We start from the raw sequence: 22,057 nt of genomic DNA on the forward strand, positions 1-22,057 counted from the left end.
GCCCGCTTACTCATCTCTTTTTTTGAACAGACACATGTCATCTCTCAGCCTTTAACTTTTTAGGGATGTTTGATTCAAGAGTTTAACTAGAGATTCTCTTCTTCTTCTTTTTTTCTTTTTTTTTTTTATGAAAAAGAAGGTAAAATATATTTATATTTAATTTATTTTTAAATTTTTCTCAAAATTTATGTCTTGATCAAACCTTTGGAACACGTGGACGGTCCAAAACATGGGACCATCAATTTTCAAATACACCCGCCTCCTGATGATGAGTAGAGTAGACAAGCCTCGGTGGCGTCTTGCAAGTTGCAGAGCCGCTTCTCCTTCTTTCTCAAAAAGCTTAAATGATCAATTTTCAAATGCCTTCTCCTTATAAAAAAACAATGATTTATTTTGTTAAAAAAAAAACTTTATATCATTTAAGTGTTGTTTGGCAAATTAGTTTGTGGTTAAAATAATCACAAAAGACAAAATAAGTTATTTTAATCACAACAAACAAAATATCACATCCAACTCATAATCATTACACTATTTTCTTACAAAAAAAGTCAAAAAAATTAAAAAGCCAAAAAATCTTTCATAAACCAAGCTTTTTAACCTAGATTAAAATAGTCAAAAAAGCCAAAAAACTAAAAAGTCGACCCACTTCCCAAACGGAGGCTTAATCACACTCATTTTTTTTTGAAGAAAATTCAATTTTAAACTATGTAAATGGTTATTAGAAAATTTATAAAAATTAAGAATATGTCAAATTGATTTTTAACGAATAAACTAGTTTTGTTAAAAAAAAATAAAATAAATTTAATGATATTTTCAGAACGTAATTTTAACTTTAAAGTTGTGTATGAAATAATCTATATTTAAAAAAACTAGAGTTCTGTTTGGGCCAATGTTTAGAATTTGTTTATGAATTTTTAAAAATAAATAATTTTATGAAAAATAAATATAATAAAAAATACTCAGTATTTTTATATAATTTTTTAAATTTTTTATGGAAAATAATTTTTTTAACTTTTTAAAATATATGTTTAGTGTTTATTTTAGGGAGACTGATTTATAAGTCCTTTTTTCAGACACTTATGGTAGGCTAAATTCTGTATAATTTCTTATAGAGTCTCAAGTCCTATTTAGATATACATAAACGTAACGTGACGTGACACCTACATAAACGAAACGTAACGTATCACGTTACGTTTCGCAAACTTAATAATGAGTTTTTATTTTTTTAAATTGAATGTCAAAATGTTGCTGGTTTATGTTAGTGTTACGTTACGTTTCATATAAATATGATCTATGGTAATAGGAAATTGAATATTGTCATAGATCATAGGTGTCATGTTACGTTTATGTAGATGTCACGTTACGTTACATTTATGTAGATATGATCTATGGTAACATGCAATTTCCTATATAGGTGTCACGTTACGTTACGTTGCATGTTACCATAGATCATAGGTGTCACGTTACGTTTATATAGGTGTCACGTTACGTTTATGTAGGTGTCACGTCACGTTACGTTTATATAGATATGATCTATGGTAACTTTCAATTTCCTATATATGGTTTTACTATTATTTATGATATTAACAACTAATATTGAGGGTAAATGTGTCAACAAACTTCTCACAAGACTTATGGGAACATAAATTTTTTAGTAGGATCATATGTAGCATAAGTATCTCTAATAGGACTTATACATAATTTTTCCTTTATTTTATCAAATTAATTCATATTTTTTTTAAAAAGCAAGTTCAAAAAATTCAACTACAATATTGCGTTCAATAATTTTATCTTAAAATAATTTGCATTTGATTAAAAAAAAAATTCTTGATATCTATTTTTATATAAAGCCTACAACTTAGTTTGATGTAAACTTTATTATGAAAAAACCTCTTACAGCATGTTTGTTTTGAGGGATAAGAGGGTGGGATTGGACTATTAGTCTCACCGGACTAATAGTCCATTGTTTGTTTGAAAAATTTTGTTCCGGACTAATAGTCCCCCGGACTATTAGTCCCACAAACATGAGACTATCCTATCCCATGGGGAGTGTGGGATAGAAACCATGGGATTGGTATCCCATAGGATTATTTTGTGAAATGTCCATTTTACCCTCCATGCTATTACTTAGTGAACAATTAGAAAATGGTAAAATAGTCTTTTGAACATTTATAAATTATTTTTTTAGTGTTGTTAATTTAAAACTATATATTAAATAAAAAATTTAAATTATAAATTATAAATTAAATTTAATTAAAAATAATAAATTATAAATTATGGCCTTATAAATTAAATTTTTTTAGTGTTGTTAAAAAATTAAATTTACATATTAAATAAATTTTTTTTTAGTATTGTTAATTTAAAATTATATATTATATATTAAATAAAAAATATAAATTATAAATTAAATTTATTTTAAAATAATAAATTATAAATTATGGCCTTATAAATTAAATTTTTTTAGTGTTGTTGAAAATTTAATTTATATATTAAATAAAATTATTTTTTTATTGTCGTTATTTAAAATTATATATTAAATAAAAATATAAAATATAAAATATAAAATTAATTTAATTGAAAATAATAAATTAAAAATTGTGGCCTTATAAATTAAATTTTTTTAGTGTTGTTAAATTATAAATTATAGATTATAAGGGTAAAATAGTCTTTTGAACATTTATCCTTATCCAGTCCGTCTAACCAAACATTGGATTTACTAAAAATAGTCCAATCCAGACATCTAATCCCATGACTAAACAAACATAGGATACAAATCCAATCCAACCAAATAGTCTCGGGACAATGTATCCCGGGACTAACAGTCCGATGGATTACAATCCTCCCTTATCCAATCCGTTCAAACAAACACACCCTTATAGTTATCGTTAATGTTAAAAAATGTGTAAAAGAATATTTAAAAATAACTTAAGGTATATGAAGAGTTTATTATGATTACAAATATTTTGACATTATGTACTTTTATTGCCAAATTTTAAAACTATTATTAGCATAACTCTTTTTTATTTTCAAATTAAACTTGGATTTTATATTTTTTTGATACTTTTTTCAATTTCCGTTTATCTACCATTTATATTTTGTTGAAAAATGATTTGTGCCTCGAAACTTTTTGCACCGAATGCCCCTAATGCCCAAAACGACGTCGTTTTGGGCATTAGTTTTTTTTTTTTTTCCTTTTTTTTTCTGCCATTTTTCCAGTCGTTTTTCCATTTTCCATTTTCGTTGCAGAGAGGAAGAGGGAGAGAAAGAGAGAAGAGGGAGAGGGAGAGAAAGAGAAAAAAGAAAGAGAAGAGGAGAGAAGGGCCACCTCCTGTGCCTCGCCGCCGCCGATCGTCGATCATCGCAGCACCGCGATCGTCGCAGCCCACCGCCGTCGCCTCCGGCCCCGCCTCCGCCTCCGCCCGGTTGATATGGCCCCCTCCAGTCCTTCCTCTTCTTCCTTCTTCTTCTTCTTTTTCTTCTTCTCTTCATTCGAGGGATTCGGAGCGCTCCAGATTCAGGTTCCCAATCAAAACTCTATTTTGTTTTGTCAATATGTAAAATGATTCTCCCTCTGCTTTTAGCTAAGAAAAATTATTGGGTAATCTAAAATATTAGGTGATGATATTTTTTTATATTTTATAATAACTTGATACAAAATTATAAATGTTACTCTCCCACTAATATAAAGTGTCACATAGGCTATGTTTGGTAAGATTTATTTTTAATTTATTTTAACTTTTAATTTAATTTAAATTATTTTAATATGTTTTGTTCAGCCTAATAATACAGTTTATAATTTTTTATAAATTAAAAATTAACTTATTCTTTAAATAAAGAAGAAAAAACTTAATTTATAAATTAAAAATAAACTTATGTTACGATTATAAAGTATAAATAATCACCTACTACGACTCTACCAAATGGCCATAACGTTGTTCTGAACCATTCAATACTTTTGAGAAACACAATCATAGCGTGTGTACAGATTTATATGTACATGCACGCAAAATCTTTATTCTTTGTTCTGAGGTGTACCTCTTCCTTAACATCTCTGCCGTTGGAAGATTATCGCGACCAATTTTAGTACATCCTGCGGCGTAGAATAAAAGAAAAGGATAGCAAAAGGGCGATTATAACACGACATCAGAACCGTACAATCAGTAGACTTAAGAGATCACGCTCAGTCAACACTCTGTCAGCTTTCCCGAAAAGCTCAAAAAAATAAAATAATAAATTATAGTTTTGCCCCTTTACATTTGATATTTTCACTTTGGCATTTGAAATTTATTTTTTCTCATTTAATCCTTCATATTTTAAGTTTTCTTAAGGGTTGTTTGGGATGACCTAAATAAATACACTTTTTATCTTTTTATGAAAAGATGTGTAGAAAAGTAGAGAGGTGATGTAATGAAAAAATGATAAAAAGATAAAAAGATGAATTATTTGAGACTTCTCAAACTTGGCCTTAGTTTGGTTTGGAATGTAGGTAAGCTTTTTAGCTATTTTAACATGGGACTAAAATGCCTCATTTAGGATAGATTTTTTTGACTTTTATGAGAGAAAAAATAAAATGATTATGATTTAAATATGATATTTTATCTTATTAAATTTTTAACTTATTTTGTTTTTTTGTGACTAAAACAACCAAAAAAACTCATATCAAACATAGCCTTAATTTACTTTTAAAGTTAATTTATATTCAAAATTAGATAAAAAATAATACATTAACAAGTCACGTGACATGAAAATATCTTATTATATAATATATAATTCACATCTTTGACAAAAATTTAAATTTTAATATAATATATATATATATATATATATGTTATGTAACAGTAATGTATTATTTTTAAGTAATTATTCTATGTTCAGGAATTTTTCATAGACTGTATGCCTAATAAATAGTAAGTGATTAAATGAATATATGACCTTAATAAAAAAGAGATAGTGAACAAATTCTAATTTCTGATTTGATTGGGTACATGAACACAGTGTTCTTGACTTACTAAATAATTTCTGGTTATTTTTTATTTAATTTTGAACATAAATTAATTTTAAGAGTAAATTAAAAAAAAAACTTAAAACATAAAAAATGAAAGTGCAAAAAAACATTTTTAATGATCAAATGCGTAAATGGCCAAATATAAAGGGGCAAAATGCAATTTATAGAAAAAATTCAAACAAACAACCCACCACCCACTATCTCGACTCTCGCTTTCCCTTCTTTTTCACTCTCACTCTCTCTCTCTCTGCCTCTGCCTCTGCTTTCTTTTTTCTTCAATGGCGGTCCTGAAGCTTTTCTCTCTCTTCCTCATTATCTTGACAAACTTACCCAACACTCTGAGTCAGTCTTCTTCATCACTATCATCTTCTTCCTCTGATGTTGAGCTAGTATTGAGCAAAATTAAACCATCACTGCAAGGCAAAACAGAGAACCTACTCTTATCTTCATGGAACACCTCTGTTCCTCTCTGTCAATGGCGAGGCCTCAAATGGGTTTTCACCAACGGTTCTTCTCTTGTCTGCAACGACCTCTCTTCTCCACAGTGGACCAACCTTTCTCTTTCCAAAGACCCATCTCTCCACCTTCTCTCTCTACAACTCCCTTCGGCTGGACTCTCAGGAACACTGCCAAGAGAGCTCGGCGAGCTCTCAAACCTCCAAAGCCTCTATCTCAGCGTCAACACACTCTCTGGAACCATCCCTCTCGAGCTTGGCTACAGCTCGTCTCTCTCCGACATCGATTTGGGCAACAATTTGATCAATGGGTCACTCCCCACATCGATCTGGAACCTCTGCGATCGGCTCGTTTCGCTTCGGCTTCACGGTAACTCTCTCTCTGGTTCTCTTCCTGAACCCGCATTGCCTAACGCTACTTGTAAGAATTTACAGTTTCTTGATCTTGGGCACAACATGTTTGCGGGAAATTTTCCAGAATTTATAACTAGGTTTCGTAGTCTTAAACAGCTTGATCTTTCTAATAATATGTTTTCGGGTTCGATTCCTGTGAGTGTAAGTGAACTAAATTTGGAAAATTTGAACCTATCGCACAATAATTTTAGTGGGGTGTTGCCGAATTTTGGGGAATCCAAGTTTGGAGTGGAGGATTTTGAAGGAAACAATCCAGGGCTTTGTGGGTCTCCATTGAAGAGCTGTAGAGGAAGCTCTGGGTTGAGTTCTGGTGCAATTGCTGGTATTGTTATTGGGTTAATGACCGGTGCTGTAGTTTTCGCTTCCTTGTTAATTGGGTATGTGCAAGGGAAGAAGAGGAAGAGTAGAGACGATGAAGACGATGAGGAATTGGAAGAAGAAGCAGATGATGATGAGAATGGGGGGGTTGGTGGTGGTGAGGGGAAGTTGATTTTGTTTCAGGGTGGCGAGCATTTGACATTGGAGGATGTGTTGAATGCGACGGGGCAAGTGATGGAGAAGACGACTTATGGGACGGTATATAAGGCGAAACTTGCTGATGGAGGGCACATTGCTCTGAGGTTGTTGAGGGAAGGAAGTTGTAAAGATAGGAGTTTGTGTTTGCCTGTTGTGAAACAATTGGGGCGTGTTCGACATGAGAATTTGATTCCTTTGCGAGCATTTTATCAGGGGAAGAGAGGCGAGAAGCTGCTCATTTATGATTATCTTCCCAGCAGAACCCTCCATGATCTCTTACATGGTAAGCTCAACTATACTTTCTTGTTTTTTATTTTTGTCTATTAATGCATTGAAACTAGAAGTATGATTTAATCTTCTTTGGATGTTCTTTATTGTAATTACAATTAGCACTGTGAAACTTAAACCATCTTTTAATTGCCATATCACCAAAAGAGCATAGTCTGCAACTTACCTAAACATCAAATGTTGCGTTGATTATCGATAGGAGCAATAGGAAACATATAAATTATGTGATTTAATGCACTCAAGCTACACAAAAGATGATTCAAGAAGTTCTATTTGTGATTAGATTGTTTGTTTTTAAACTGTTTATGATCAGAACTGAGGTCACCCATGTAAGATTGAAGGATAAAAATGTAGTAGTTGCAAACCTTGGTTCCATAAATAATACTCTGATAGGATTCACCCCTGACCTTCTGCACATGGTCACACCCAGTGGTGGAGCCACCAAGAGACCAGGAATCAACTTATATATACCCTTAAATTTTTCTGATCCATCTTTCAACAAACGCAACAAACCATTAATTAGAACATGAATATAGATTGACTCCTTATTTAATTCACAAATAAATCTAAGAAACATCTCATTTTATTAAGTCTATTTAGTTTATATATATATATATATATATTTTCCTTTCATATTACGTGAGAGTTCTAGAGAGTCGAATGTTAAGATGGTTTTATTGTAATGATATGTACAATCTTAAAATTGTTTTGAAATATTAAAATTTGATTTTTTTACCAAATTAAAATTTTATTCCATACCAACCAAACCCAACAATCTGTCTTAGTATTTGCCCCCCTTGACTAAAATCCTGACTCCGCCACTAATATTGGTACTTCTCATAAGGGCATGCCCTCTATGGAGCAATAGCAAATACTACCCCTAACCGGTTCTCTTCTTTTACCGCGCTGGCATTATGCTATTGCCACCTCAGGCTTTCTGATACAGTTAGAGAAGTCCTGAACAAATTTACTATTGCAGTAGTTTTCCACTCCACTCACAAAACTACATTCATTGTGGCCCAAGTATTATTTGGACTTGGTCATGCTTTAGGCACATAGTCTTGAGTGTTGGACTTCTATAGGCCCTTATGGGTACTTAAGCCCAAGCTCTGTCTGTATAAGCCTTGCAGCTTGACATGGCCAACACAGCTCTCTCAACCTTTATGCATATGCATTCCCAATTTGAAATAAATTGAGTTTTTTTTCCCCCATTTTATGCATATGCATTCCCAAACTGACAAAGCAGACTACCGAAAAACTCAAATGCACTCTTTCATTTCCTACTAGGCAAAGTAATGCTTACAATCTACAGAACTTGTCGAAAACTATGTAGATCATTCATGTCACCAATGCAAAGCTATTGCACACTAGCAACTTTGTTGCGAAAGAACTTCAACAAGGCCTTCATAGGGAATAACATATAATTTATTGAAAAACCTCAAGACATGCTTTCATCTAATTGCTTCTTCCTGACAGAATAGATTCAACTCTTTCTTCCTTTTTTTAACAAGCCTATAAAGATCAGGAGTTTATTAGAATGATTATTATACTGTGGTTGAGCAATGAATTCAAATTGTTCATCTTATTCTTGTTTGTAATTTATGCTGGTGATCCAGAATCAAGGGCAGGGAAACCAGCTTTGAATTGGGCTAGGCGACACAAGATTGCATTGGGTATAGCCAGAGGACTAGCATATCTTCATACAGGTTTTGAAACACCTGTTACACATGGCAACGTGAGATCCAAAAATGTTTTTGTGGACGACTTTTTTGTGGCCAGGCTCACTGAGTTCGGACTGGACAAACTAATGATCCCAGCCGTTGCAGACGAACTGGTGGCACTTGCAAAAACCGATGGTTACAAGGCTCCAGAACTTCGAACCATGAAAAAGTGCAATTCCAGGACAGATGTTTATGAATTTGGAATACTATTACTCGAGCTTTTGTTAGGGAAGAAGCCCGGGAAAAATGGAAGAAGTGGTGATTTCATCGATTTGCCTTCACTAGTGAAAGTGGCGGTTTTGGAGGAGACGACAATGGAGGTTTTTGATTTAGAGGTTTTGAAAGGGATAAGGAGTCCAATGGAAGAAGGTTTGGTTCAGGCATTGAAGCTCGCAATGGGTTGTTGTGCGCCAGTGGCTTCAGTTAGACCCACGATGGACGAGGTTGTCAAGCAGTTGGAGGAGAATAGACCGAGGAACAGGTCTGCTTTGTACAGCCCTACAGAAACTAGGAGTGAAATCGGTACCCCTTTTTGAGTTTTGGGGTTAGGTTGTGAGTTTCTTAATGTCCATCAGTTTCTCCTAATGGGGATGTGATTAATGGTGTTGACCTTTTGTTTTTGTTTTTGCTTTTGCTTTTGCTTTTGCTTTTGTTTTCTTCCCTAGTGAAGTTGTGTTTGTAAGGATGAAAATGGTTCATAGTCTACTGGTTTATTGACATTAATCTATGCAGAACAGAATGTTGGAGTAGCCTTTTATTCATATATGCATTGCCCATATGCTATATAAGCTGCTTAGATTTACACAGACACACACATATATATAGGGGCAGTGTGCTTGTATGATATTAGCTGTTGTGGCATGTTAGTTGAGAAGTTTTAAGTATTGATCTTCAAAGGGTGCTCTTTGCTATGTACTTGCTTGCATTCTTAATGAAGTAGTATCGTTTATCAGTACTTTGGAGCTAATCTCAGTTTAACGCTTCATTTGTTTGACCTTGTTTTAATTTTTTTTTTAAAGCATTCTTTTGCATTTGTTACGATTAACACAAACAGAAAACACTTTTTGTGATTAACAAAAAAATAAAGTTACTTAGATGAAAATTTATTTTTGAAATTTAAATAATATATTTTAAACTAAAATTTTACTAATTCAACCACCCTGTCACCTCATCAATACCACTACCATCACATTGTCACTACACTATCATTACTTCCTCCTCTACCTCTAACACTCATCACTGACACATAAGTTTCAAAAACACGACTAAATTTAGGATAAAATTTTTTACAAAAAACATTTTTGAAAAAAATTCATAGAAAACATTTTCGGTTTAAAAAATATTTCAGTCAACACGAACAGAGTAACATGCAAAACAACCAAGTCCATAGACAGTTTTTGCTGATTCACATAGGCAAAAAACACAGGTTGGGTTGGGAGGAAAATGACATGTCTTTTGTCAGGAAATACGCAGAATGGATGTTTTGGTCCAGGCCTAACATGCCAGCAGTTTGGCCATTGATAATGTGTGTCCCAACTCCCAAACGTAAGTTTTGCGTGGAACAGGTGAGGGTAAGCTTCTTATTCTGGGGAGGAAAAGCTCAATGCGTATCATATTACTTCATTCATTTAGTTTGCCATGTAAAATAACTAACCAACACACATTTACAAACACAAACACAAACACGAACAGAAACTGCGAATTATAATTACAGAAACAAAAGGATAGCAACAGAAGACTTTGATCCTAAACAACATTTATAATAGAAAAAAGGCAACAATGAAATTCATCCTTTGTTTTTCTCTTTTTCTTTTTCTCTACTTACTATGCTTGTGACTTAACTGGAAGGAGACAAGAGATCAAACCAATACTAATTCAGTGGAAAAACAAATGGATGATTTTTGAAGAGACAGGATGAATTTGACGAAGAAAGGAACAACACTTCCGCACCTGCTCCAGATATTGTCAATTTTTCTCGACATGAAGCAAGCCGAGGTTGATCAATGGCCACTAGGACAAAGGTACAATACATTGGTGTGATGGCATTACGACGAATGTTAAGAAAAAAAAATATACACTTGTCGAATATCATCAGAAGGGACATATATAGAGCAAGGGTAGAAAACAGAAATTGTTGGAAACTGACTTGGTATAGCTGTAACAATTCAACAGGGAGGGGAAAAATTTTTCCCCCCTTCAATGATGTTGTGACTAACATTGCATGCCCCTTCGGCAATTAAGAACGCCAGCTCCAGAAGTAAGGGTGCCCACCATGGAGGAGGACTTGGCCCCTAGGCTTGAGGCCCTAGCATAGCTGGCTGCAGCACCGGCTCCTGATGGAGTGAAGTAGGCTCCATTGAGCAAAAGATCTCCCTCTGATCTCCAGTTCCAGTTCTTCCATCTACCGTTGTCTAGCTGCACTCTCTTGGTTACCTGTCGATACCATTGCACCAAAATCAACAAAATTGAATCTTTCAATGTCATCAAGAGGGAATTAACATAAAGCCCACCCAGTTGGATGGAGATGGGATATATATCCTCTCTCTTTCTAACATACCTCTTTAGCAAAAGGGTTGGCAGGGGCCAGGTATCTGTTCCCTTGGCTGTTAATCGTGGGTTCGGCACTGCCACCAATAGCATACATTTCCCAGTGAGTGTAATCATTGTTCACCACATGGAAATACCCATGCCTACACCTGCATTTGAGTTAAGTCAAACTAGCCCATCAATAATCCGTCAATGGTAGTGTCGATACAATAACTCAGATATGAAACATGCTTAGTTAGTGATGCGCCTATAATTCATGTTATCTACCTTGGCATTCTCTGGATAAGCCCCTCTCCAAAATGGTTGTACGCAATGGTTACCTGCATGATCTTGTCTCTTGTATAGGAGTCACTGTGTCCCAATAGCATCACCTGCTTATGAGTTACAAACAAGGATTTTAGTCTTTGCATTTGGTGATAACATGATCAATTAAAGCATGATGTACTTTGAAAAAGAAATGACCTCATTGTGGTGGGTGAAGTAATTGTTAGAGATGGTGATTGCAGTTGATCCCATAATAGCATCGATAAGGCCATCAGCGCAGTTAGAGAGAGAATTGTGATCAATCCACAAGTGACTTGCTCCAAAAATGGAAATGCCATCACCATCAGCCATTGTCCTCCAACCATAATGAGTTGGGGAGCTTCGAACCATGGCATTGCCCGTGGACTTGCAGTCATGGATATGGAGACCATGAATAATGACATTCGTGACATATTGGATTGTTATGCAAGCCCCATTGGCAATATGGACATTGGTTCCACGGGCGTCAATTGTTTTGAAGCTGTTCATAATAAGCTCTTGTTTCAGTGTGATCACCATGTCCCTCTTGAACACAATCCATAGAGGCTTGTCCTGGATGACAGCATGGCGTAGTGTGCCGGGTCTGGGATTTACTGGATCGTCATCAGTTGGGTCACTGACAACGTAGTACCTTCCATCACGGCCACCAATGGCGTTGCGCCCAAAGCCAATGGCACAGTCAGCTAGACGCTTACGGTTGCGTTGCCAATTGGGGTCACAACGCCAGCAGTCATCAATAGGGTTGCCAGTTCCACATGAAAAGAATCCCAACTTCCTCCTTTTGGTGCTATTGCGAATGCTCCTGTAAATTTCAAAACTCTTCATTATCATAAATTTTCTTCAACCATACACATTTTACATAATTTAAAATATTTTTATATATTTCTATTTTTTTTTTTTTTTACACATATATCAACATTAACTACCATCATCTATGAATCTTGATATTCCCATCATGAGTAAGTGAAATTTAAGAGCTTAAGCTAAAATTTCTGACAGATCATTAATGAAATAGGTTAGAAGTCACGGAAAATGAGTGAGAGCACTAATTAGTACCACCACTAATAATGTGTCAGCGGGTCCCACTCAGTGCCACAGTGTTGTGTTTTTTTTTTTTTTAAAGTGAATGTCATATCATTAATGATTGCTTTAGAACACCACTTTTAGTGGTCTCTATCATTGCTGCAGAAGTCATAATTCAAAATAAGTGAGAGAACTATAAAACTTGTCTACTTCAGATTCAAATGAATGCTGCCCAAATCATTAATGAGGCCAAGTGACTCAAAGTCAGGATAGCATACTGATAAATGAATACGGTCCATACGGAAGGCTATATGACTTTTCTTTACATTCCTCGCTGTCGGACAAAAATAAATGGAAAGGTAAAGTGAATAATTTCGTTGCAATATGTCGGTGGAGAACAAGCATGCCAAAAAAAAAAAAATCCAAACATTATTCCAAAAATAAAATATGCAAACAAAATTTATTTTAAATATAACATGTATAACACTAAATTCAAATTTATATCATACATTATTATTAATATATATTTATATATATATATATATATATATATATTTTTAGTATTTTTCAGAATAAATAGTTTTTTGTTTTTACTGTGGGTGACTCTTAAATGAAATAGAAGTAGGTGAAGACAACTGTTAAATGAAACATAGGTCATTTAATGAGATCGTGGCCCCGTTAGTTGGGCAGCTGCTGGCCTTTTTTCTTCAATAATTGGGTGTTGAAATCAGCTTACGCATATTTGATTAATTCTAGAGTTTTGAAATTAATGATCAGGCAAATATTCCATTGTTTACGTGGTATTTTAGCTATTGAGAAACTGTAATACATTTGTATCTAAACTATCTAACAAAGGTAAGTTAGTATATTACATTTATAAAAAAATTTATTATATGATTAATTTAAAATATCACAAATAATATAATGCGGTGCGCTTTAGGACTCCTAAATAATTAGACTATGTGGGTATGCCTCCAGATCTGGTTTTGGGGTTTCTGCCAGGCTGGATAAAGGGAATGAAATTTATGTGGCCTACCGAACCAGTGCATATACAGCCGTGCACAAAGGAAAATATTTGAGGTACGTAATTTATTATTTATAAAAATAAACTCTACTGATATATATGACAAATGTCAAACTATTATTACACAAAACTATCATGGTTCAAATTAAAATTAACTAATGTGCTCACCTGCTTGAGAAACTTCTGCTTTATTTTACTCCCATGGCCATAAAAGGAATTATCAGGTGGAAATGATATTAAAAAATCAATACATTGTATCAACAACAAGAAGTATATTCTCCATAATGTGTTCAAGATCTCTTTTAATTGTTTTCATTGTCATTTTAAATTGAATCGTACAATTAACATTACTAAGTAAAGGCAATGTCTCTAGAATGGCATGTGTACAAGATCTAATCTACACATCATGCCAAAAAAGAATACAAATAAAAATTTGATACAAAATTTTATTCAAAATGATGAGGTAGTCCTTAATTTCTTTCATTTTAAAATTAAAAATTCATAAAAAATGATTTATATTATATAAAAAAAAAATTTATAAAAAATCTGTTTGTATATATTTTTTAAATCGAATTAATGACTAAAATGGATCCCTATTAGGATCTGCCATAGTATTTCTCTTAGAAATAGAAGGGGCCTCCCTAAGTTCATTAAAAGGAGTTTGTTAGCCATGTGATGAAAGCAATTAGTATCTTTTTATGCAATTTTAAAATAAGAAAATGCACATATAACGACGACCACGTATACAAATACAGTTAATGAATGCTTTATCACAGCAATAAAGAAACATAACATGGTGGCAAAAAAGTAAATCCAAAATCTAACAAACACTGTCGGTATATGTATAAAGCTTGGACATGTAAATGAAATTCGGATAAGGAAGGAAACAAAAGGAAGTTAAAATAAATTAAATTACGTGACGCACGGATCTCGGAACAAGGCATGTGTGGCCAAGGATGGCAAGATGCAACAGCATGAGAACATGGGGGATGCTGATTGGTTAATCGAGCACTCTTTCTTTGAATTGATGGGTATTAGATTACTAGAGAGTTAACAATACTACATAATCAAAATATCTTTTCAATAAATTAAAAGGTGATGTTATGAAAAAATAAATAAAAAATGTCACAAAGAATATTCTGATGGAGTAGGATTAGCATTGTAATATGATATCAAAACTAATGACCAGGGAGTATCATTTAGCCTTTGTTTGGGGTGTGAGTCGGGGTGAGTTGGTTATTTTAGTCTGAACTAAAAAGTTTCGTTTATGATGAATTTTTTGACTTTTGTAAAAAAAAGTAAAGTAATTATAATTTGAATGTGACCTTTTATTTTATTAATTTTTTAATTTATTTTATCTTTTGTAATTAAAATAGCTAAAAACATAGCCTTAGTTGGTTAAGTGGGGAGCAAGATTGATTTTGCCTCTCTTTTAATTGATCCTATTGATTAACAACACGGTATAAAATAAGGTCACAAAGTAAGAGGTAGAGCATGAGAAAAAAAAAATAGAGTAAGGAGAACACCACAGACGAGTTAATGAAGAACAATAATATTTGGTAGTTTGAATTTTCATAACTTAATGACTCGAATGTCTTAAAATGACGTTATTTTGATACATTCGAGCCATTCGGGTCATATAAATTCGAACTATCAAACATTTTTCATTGAAGAATTGGGCTTGTAGAAAATTAACACGGAAATATTTTTTAACTTTTTATTTTCGATAGGACCTCTTATATCACATTATAGTTTTTACTATTTTTTAAATATGATGAATTTTGTTCTGTATATCTTATATGAACATGACATTTTTTACATGAATATACCTAAAAATTAAATTAAATAAATAAAATTCGGTAATAAATATCATTTTTAGTCTTTTAGGTTTGTTTTTATGGTGGTGTACGGATCATGTAAGACCTTTCAACTAAGTTATTACTCTTGAAGGTCTCATTTAGCAATTTTCAGTTTTAATTAAAAAATTAAAAAATTATTATAAGTTGTCACATTATTTTTTTACATAACTTTCTATAAAAAATTAAAAAATTATTAAAATAATTTATTCGCAAGAGACCAAAATATCACGAACTTTCTGAGAGAGGGAATGGAACATAAATAAACAAATACCAAAGTAGCATTCAAAATCAATCTCATGGACAAGGGAGAGAGAGTGTGATGCTCACATGTCAACCATGGAAGCGACCATTTCGGGATCTTGCACAGCAGCATGCTCATTCCGGACTTCTGCTTCTTCATTTGACCTGAAATCAGTTAAAAAAATAAAATAAAATTATATGCTTGACATTGATCACAGATTCATAGCTTAATGCTTCAGAGCCGTTGGATTCATTCACTCATTCCTTAAACGGGATGAGCAAAACAGGATAGAGAAAACGACACGCGTGTCAGCTATTTTCCGATTAATTTATTTCTCACTAGAAAAAAACACATTGCTCGAGATGGTTGAAAAGCTTATCAAAGGGGAGAAGCTATTGGTCGGTGACCCACAAGAGTTCTCCGATAACTCTACATTTAATATATCCTTTTTTTATGGGTGGAAAATTACTAAAATATCCTTACTGTATGTGAAAAACAAGGGAAAAACCTCAAGGATTGAGGATTTATTAAAGGGTAACATTGTACTGGAGAAAGATTTGAGGATTCGACGGTGACGGTGACGGTGGCTAAAGTAGTTTTACAATGAACTTTTTTCTCGAAGTTTGATAATGGGGGAAAAACGGCCATAGCAACTGAATAAACGATCCAGATTTTTGCAGATTTGATCTGAGCGGACAAGATTTCTTAAATTTATCCAGAGACCACGTGGACGGTCAAGATTTGCTAAAACATAGTGTATATAAGATCAAAAAATTGAAGGGACAGAGATGTGTAGCTAACCTATTCGCCATTGTTGAGTTATTCAAGCTCTGCAACTGCATTGTGTCTCCGACACTGAAAAAGAGAATCATGAAGATAAGTACTTAGCCGTGGCTTTGATAAGGAAAATGAATTAAGCGAACAATAATGATCAATCAATAAACGAAGATCTCGTGTCAAAACTACGATGAAATTGAAGAAAGATCTCCGTTAATTTTCACTCAAATTAACAAAACAACGCTTCGGCATTGTAAACCATGTTACACATTTTCAGGGGAGCTCGGGAAAACAGAGAGTCTCTGTTTCTCCTCAATCGGCCTACATTGCAATCAATGGCGTAAAACGCATTGAAAAATAAGATAAAACCATACCTAGACTGTTGAATCTCATCTTTCGCCATTACAGGTCTAGAAACACCGACGACGACGACGAAGAGCGTTAGAACCAGCAACGAGCAAGCAGCGAAATTTCTCAGAGAGACCGCCATTGTTGCTTCTCTCTCTCTCTCTCTCTCTATGAGTGGCGGTAAAAAAATTCCCTCACTTTCTCTCGCTCTTGCTCTCTCCCTCTCTCTCTCTACAAATCAAATGGAAACAAATGGAATGGATATGGAGTTGAAGAAGAAGGCCAATGGAGCAGTGTTTTTATAGGGAAAAGGTACTATTTTTATGCCCATGCTCACCAACTGCGTCTGCTTTGTGTAATCAAACTCCATTTAACCATGGTTAAGTTAAACCTTAATTATCCCACTAACCATCCACATTCCAAACCTAACTAACTGCCACTAACCGACTCTCTCTCTCTCTCCATGCTTTTGAACTAGCTACATTTTAATTTTTTAACTTCTAATTTATTTTAAATCATATCATTTCACATATTTTTTATACATAAAAAAATTATAAAATTAAAAAACATAAAAGAAAATAAAAAATTGACTTTCAACTAATTTCTTAAATCACCTACTGTCTTTTTACTTTCACTGTCAAAGCTCGGCCCGCATGTCATGTCATAGGCGGAGTCTCCCACGTGTCAACAGCGTCGGTTAGTCACGTGCTGAACCGTCTTCTCTCTCTGACATTACCACCACTAACTTCGAACCTTTTTAACCGAAACTATTCACCGCAGCGGGACAAAAATCATTTGCGAAGTATTATTTTAGTTAGTAATTTTTTTGATTATTTTAATTTAATTAAAAAAATTGTATTTTAAAAATTGATTAATTTTTTTAAGAAACTTTTTTGATAAGTCTTTTTTTTTTAAAGTTTTGTTCCATTCAATCCATATTCTTTTTAACTATTTCATTAGGGTCTATTTGAGATAAGAATACCAAAACACCATCAATCTCTTTTGATCCCATTAATGTTGATATTTAATATTGATTGTAATTATATTTTAGTAGTTCTCATGATCATTCACTCCAAAAAAAAAATGCATTATCTACGCATCACTATTTTAATGTTGATATATATTACACAAAAAATTAAACATAATTTTTTTATTGATTGTCATTATATTTTGGTAGTTCTCATGCATCCAAATATTGACGGTACATGATGACGTGAATGTTCATATCAGATGACGTGAATGTGCATGTGAATATTCACATCAGATGACGTGTGATAAAAGTGATGAAAATTCACATCAGCGTTGCATCAAATTACACAACCACAAGCCTTAATTTTTATTTGAATATAAACATGACTGTATGTGATAATGTGAATCTTCACATCAGATGATGTTAAAAATATATTCACATCCGATAAGAGAGAATATTCTCATTATTTTTAATATATTGTTAATTAAAAATATATTCATATTATATAATAATATAAAATAATTACATCAATGTTATTTAATTTGTATATGAAATTTCATATACCTTGATCATTTCTCTTCTCTCTCCTCCCTCAACATTAAATACCAACATTAAATATCAATATTAAATATAAGGGTATAAGAATCTAATAAAATAGTGTAAAGTAAGAAAAAAGATTTTATGAAATAAAACTATAAATAGATGGGACTTAGTGGATTAAAAAAAAATTCATGAATTTCTTGAGTTAGAACACTTCTAAATAGGATTTATCAATAAAAATCACATTTCTTTAGTTGATTTAATAATTGTAAGAGAAAAAAAAAATAATTATAATTTAAATATGATATTTTATCTTATTAATTATTAGCATAATACTTGTGCTATATACGGATTAAAATAAATAATTAAAAATTATTTCTAAAATTAAATTATAACAAAAATTTTGTCCATAATATAAAAGAAAATTTATTTAACATTAATTAGTTCCCATATAATAATTATATTTACGATAAAATATAAATATATTTCATCTTGATGAATTTCGTAATTTTAGTTTTTTAATTTACCAATTATCTCATATCTATTATGTAAAATCAATAACTTTATCTATTTTATAGAATTCAATCAATCAAAATTAAAGAATAAATAAAAAATTGAAAAAAAAAAATAGTGTATCAGTGACCCCAATCTTCAACCCACTCCTCAAATAAGAGTTCGATGACTTCAATCCTGCTAGGCTGGTAGGTATAATCACTAAAATAGTCTCATTAAATATTGGTTAATTATATTTACTAATTTCTTAGAGGTTAGACCAATTGAATATTTTGCAAACCCTAAACCATTTTCTTAATTTGATCATCACTACAGATCATTTTTATTTTTTGATTTTTTTATATTTTTTAATTGTTTTATATTAAAAAAATTTAAAACTAATATACTAAACAAATAAATTAAACTGAATATGCATATAAAACAACTTAACTCTAGCCTATAGGCCTAAGTTTTTTTATTGTGTATTTGATTGTAAATGTGTTAGGCCATTTTAATGCCTAGTACCTAAATCTCGATATTTATACAGTGCGTAGCTTGAGTCAGAATGATTACTTAGTCTATAGTTAGTATGGTTCAAACAAAAAGTAATGTATGTACTATATGTGAGTTTATAATTTTTTTTCTCATTTGTTAATAGATTTATGCATAATTCACATTTCAAATAAAAATTTTATAAATTTTTAAGAGTTAATTACAAACTTAAAAAAAATGGACATAATACATTATAAATATGTACGAAATAACCTTATTAATAAACTATTTTTATTAAATACAATTGTACTTAATTAAATAGTTCTTCTAGCATTTGAAAATTTAATATTTATGAATAAATTTAATATTTTCAAATATTCATAGCATTTTTCACATTAAATATTTATGAATAAATTTATATAATTTAAAAATTTTATACTTTATTAAAACTTTTAACATTACAAAATCAAAAATTAAGTTTTATCAAATATGCTCTAAATCTAATCATCAACCTATTTTTTAAGCAAAATTTTTTCATTCAAAATTTTGACAATTTAACAAAACTATCCACACGTACACCATGTTTACAGTCATTATTAAGCTTATATAACTTACGCCCTAGCCTAGATGCACCTTGTATTTCTTAAACTTTATTTAATATTTGGCATGGCCCATATAATGGTTATAAATTGTAAGTAAAATTTTAAATTATTAACTTAAAATAAGTTGTAAATTTACTTAGTGCAATGTAGCTTTTGATAATTTATGTAACATTTTTTTAATGTAAATATTCATAATACCTCAAAAGTTATTACCAAAATGAAAGATGTGAGACTCTTATGCTCATATGTACTCAAGGGTTTCAAATAAGTTTTTTTTTTTTTTAAAAAAAAAAAAAAGGGTTACAAGTTGTAGTTTAAAGACCCTTTTTTCAGCCAAATAAGCTATAAAAATATCAAATAAATTACAATAAAATATAATATAATAAGTATAACATTATTCAAGAAAAAATGCATCAATTATAAAATTTGAAAATTAACAACAAACTTAATAAAAATTTTGAAATATGAAATATAAATGTATAAGTAATATTCTAACCATATGCATCCTCCAGAAGAAGAAGAAACTTACAATAAAAATTTGTTACTGGCTATATTGCGAATAAATATGGACATTTCTCAATAGCCTCTATCATCTATTGTAACGCCCCAAATTTCTAGCCCAAATGATAATACAACAATTATGGCTCTTCCAAGGAAAATCGAATATAAATCTTCAAACTTACATTACATAATATAATAGTTCTTCATGCAATAATACATTAATCCAACAACAAGTAAATAAACAAATAAATACCCCCAAAGGTTTATAAGTTTCCAAGGCTTGAGCTTGGTTACACAAAACGGTTATTCAAACCCACACACATATAGCCCTTGGTTTACACACAGAGTCACAGCAAAATGAGAGTCTCGTACTCTCAACACACATTTTCTCGCCTTTAGTTAGACGGCATCACCGCATCTTTTCCTGTACAAAAATCCTGTAGGGTGAGTATAAAGCCCAGTAGGAAATCCTTAACAAAGTATATACATTTTATACAAGTCTCAAAAGAAGAAATGCACATGCCATGCTATGTCTTTTTGAAAGAAAATCACATCATCTTTGAAAACCATCATGCTCAATGATGTCATGCAATTTCAATTCTTCAAAACTTAATAATTCATTTCAAGAGCTGTAAATACGACTCTAGTAATCCCTAGGTCGATGTCTGCAAGTAGACTATACAAGTACTACCAAATTGTCATTTTTACTGGTATTAACTAGAAGGCTTGATACCTATCCGTGCGGGTTTTCGGTCTTTCATCCTGGACTTTCAGGCAAACTTATTCAATATCATCTACACCACCTATCAAGACTTCCCAGCGTATTTACCCCAAAACCATTTCATGAAAACTTGTGTCTCAACATTCTTTTCTCAATGCAAATTTTCAAATCAACTTTCAAAATTTAATGTAATCAAATGAATTGTTATGCCAATAATACAAGATGAATATAAATACTTTTATTCCAATTCATCATCCAAGGAATAACACAATTCCCTCTTCTCTAGTATTCTCAACAATTAGTCATTTCAAGACTATTTCAACGTTTTGAACAATAATTTCCAAAATGAACAACAATTATTATATTCCCTGAAATTCATCATTTATATAAATATAAATAAGAAATTTTCCAAACATCTATTTATTTTGACACACAAAATAAATATAACAATATCATTCATAGATTTTCAGTCTATTTTAAAAAAAATTCCAAATTCTAGGTTTTCTCATCAAAACTATACAATTCAAATCTTTTGAAAGAAAACTTTCCAAAATCATATTTTCTTCAATCAACGAAATTCAAAATCCATAAGATCATTTTACAGGAACAAGAGACAAACCCATTTTCAAAATTGCTCAACTTCTTGAATCAACAATCAATTTTCAAAACTATCAAATGATGATTTCGAAAATCATATAGATCTTGCAAAAATATATATAACTCTAAGAAAATTCCTACCTCAAGTTTGAAGAAGAACAGACATGAAACCTCAAAATCAATGATGCCTAAACTCGATCTTCACCGCACATAATGAAGCCCTCAAGATGATAACCCACTTTGACGAAGAAATAATGACAAAATTCAAATGGATCTTGAAAAATCAAGGTTTTTTTTTTATCTAGTTTGTGTAGAGAAACGTAGACAGAAGGGAGGGGAAATGTTTTTAAAGAGATATATATATATAAAAGTGATCTGAAATATTAGATTCACGAATTGATGTAACATGGTCCGCTCTCGAGTGTGGAAAGCCCCGCTCGAGCATCAAATATACCTTTCCAGTACTTTTGCAAACCGGTTAAACTTCTAGAACCAAACATTCGCCGCTCCAGCGGACAAGTAATTTCGAATGCATTTTACATTTTTGCTTCGGGAGAGCTGCCCCTCGACCCCGCCATGGCACTACCCTCGGACCCTCCAAGGAGTGCTTCCCCCGGACTC

The 22,057-nt window shown here is 32.0% G+C and overlaps 2 protein-coding genes across 2 annotated transcripts; one reads left to right on the forward strand and one right to left on the reverse strand.

Annotated features, from left to right (window-relative positions):
- Nucleotides 1-5,210: 5,210 nt before the first annotated feature.
- TMKL1 (transmembrane kinase-like 1) lies at nucleotides 5,211-9,162 on the forward strand. Its single transcript, XM_028230120.2, has 2 exons — nucleotides 5,211-6,673; nucleotides 8,295-9,162. The coding sequence occupies exons 1-2, from the start codon at nucleotides 5,284-5,286 to the stop codon at nucleotides 8,933-8,935; spliced, it is 2,031 nt and encodes a 676-aa protein (XP_028085921.1). The 5' UTR covers nucleotides 5,211-5,283; the 3' UTR covers nucleotides 8,936-9,162.
- Nucleotides 9,163-10,086: 924 nt separating this feature from the next.
- Nucleotides 10,087-16,979, reverse strand: LOC114286895 (Pectin lyase-like superfamily protein). Its single transcript, XM_028230121.2, has 7 exons — nucleotides 16,548-16,979; nucleotides 16,198-16,251; nucleotides 15,483-15,560; nucleotides 11,409-12,051; nucleotides 11,214-11,317; nucleotides 10,957-11,095; nucleotides 10,087-10,832 (listed from the first exon to the last, which is right to left on the reverse strand). Exons 1-7 carry the CDS (start codon nucleotides 16,661-16,663, stop codon nucleotides 10,611-10,613), a joined length of 1,356 nt encoding a protein of 451 aa, XP_028085922.1. The 5' UTR covers nucleotides 16,664-16,979; the 3' UTR covers nucleotides 10,087-10,610.
- Nucleotides 16,980-22,057: the final 5,078 nt, after the last annotated feature.

This window comes from Camellia sinensis, chromosome 14 (assembly GCF_055761805.1).
Source record: "Camellia sinensis isolate YWXY chromosome 14, ASM5576180v1, whole genome shotgun sequence".
NCBI classification, from domain to species: domain Eukaryota; kingdom Viridiplantae; phylum Streptophyta; class Magnoliopsida; order Ericales; family Theaceae; genus Camellia; species Camellia sinensis.

Bases quoted from the DNA above. Each gene is read 5' to 3' on its own strand.
- TMKL1 (XM_028230120.2), top strand. From the start codon at position 5,284: ATGGCGGTCCTGAAGCTTTTCTCTCTCTTCCTCATTATCTTGACAAAC. The intron at 6,674-8,294 runs GTAAGCTCAACT...CTGGTGATCCAG, and splicing joins CCTCCATGATCTCTTACATG to AATCAAGGGCAGGGAAACCA.
- LOC114286895 (XM_028230121.2), bottom strand. From the start codon at position 16,663: ATGGCGGTCTCTCTGAGAAATTTCGCTGCTTGCTCGTTGCTGGTTCTA. The intron at 16,252-16,547 runs GTATGGTTTTAT...TCTCTTTTTCAG, and splicing joins GATGAGATTCAACAGTCTAG to TGTCGGAGACACAATGCAGT. The intron at 11,318-11,408 runs GTCATTTCTTTT...ACTCATAAGCAG, and splicing joins ACTTCACCCACCACAATGAG to GTGATGCTATTGGGACACAG.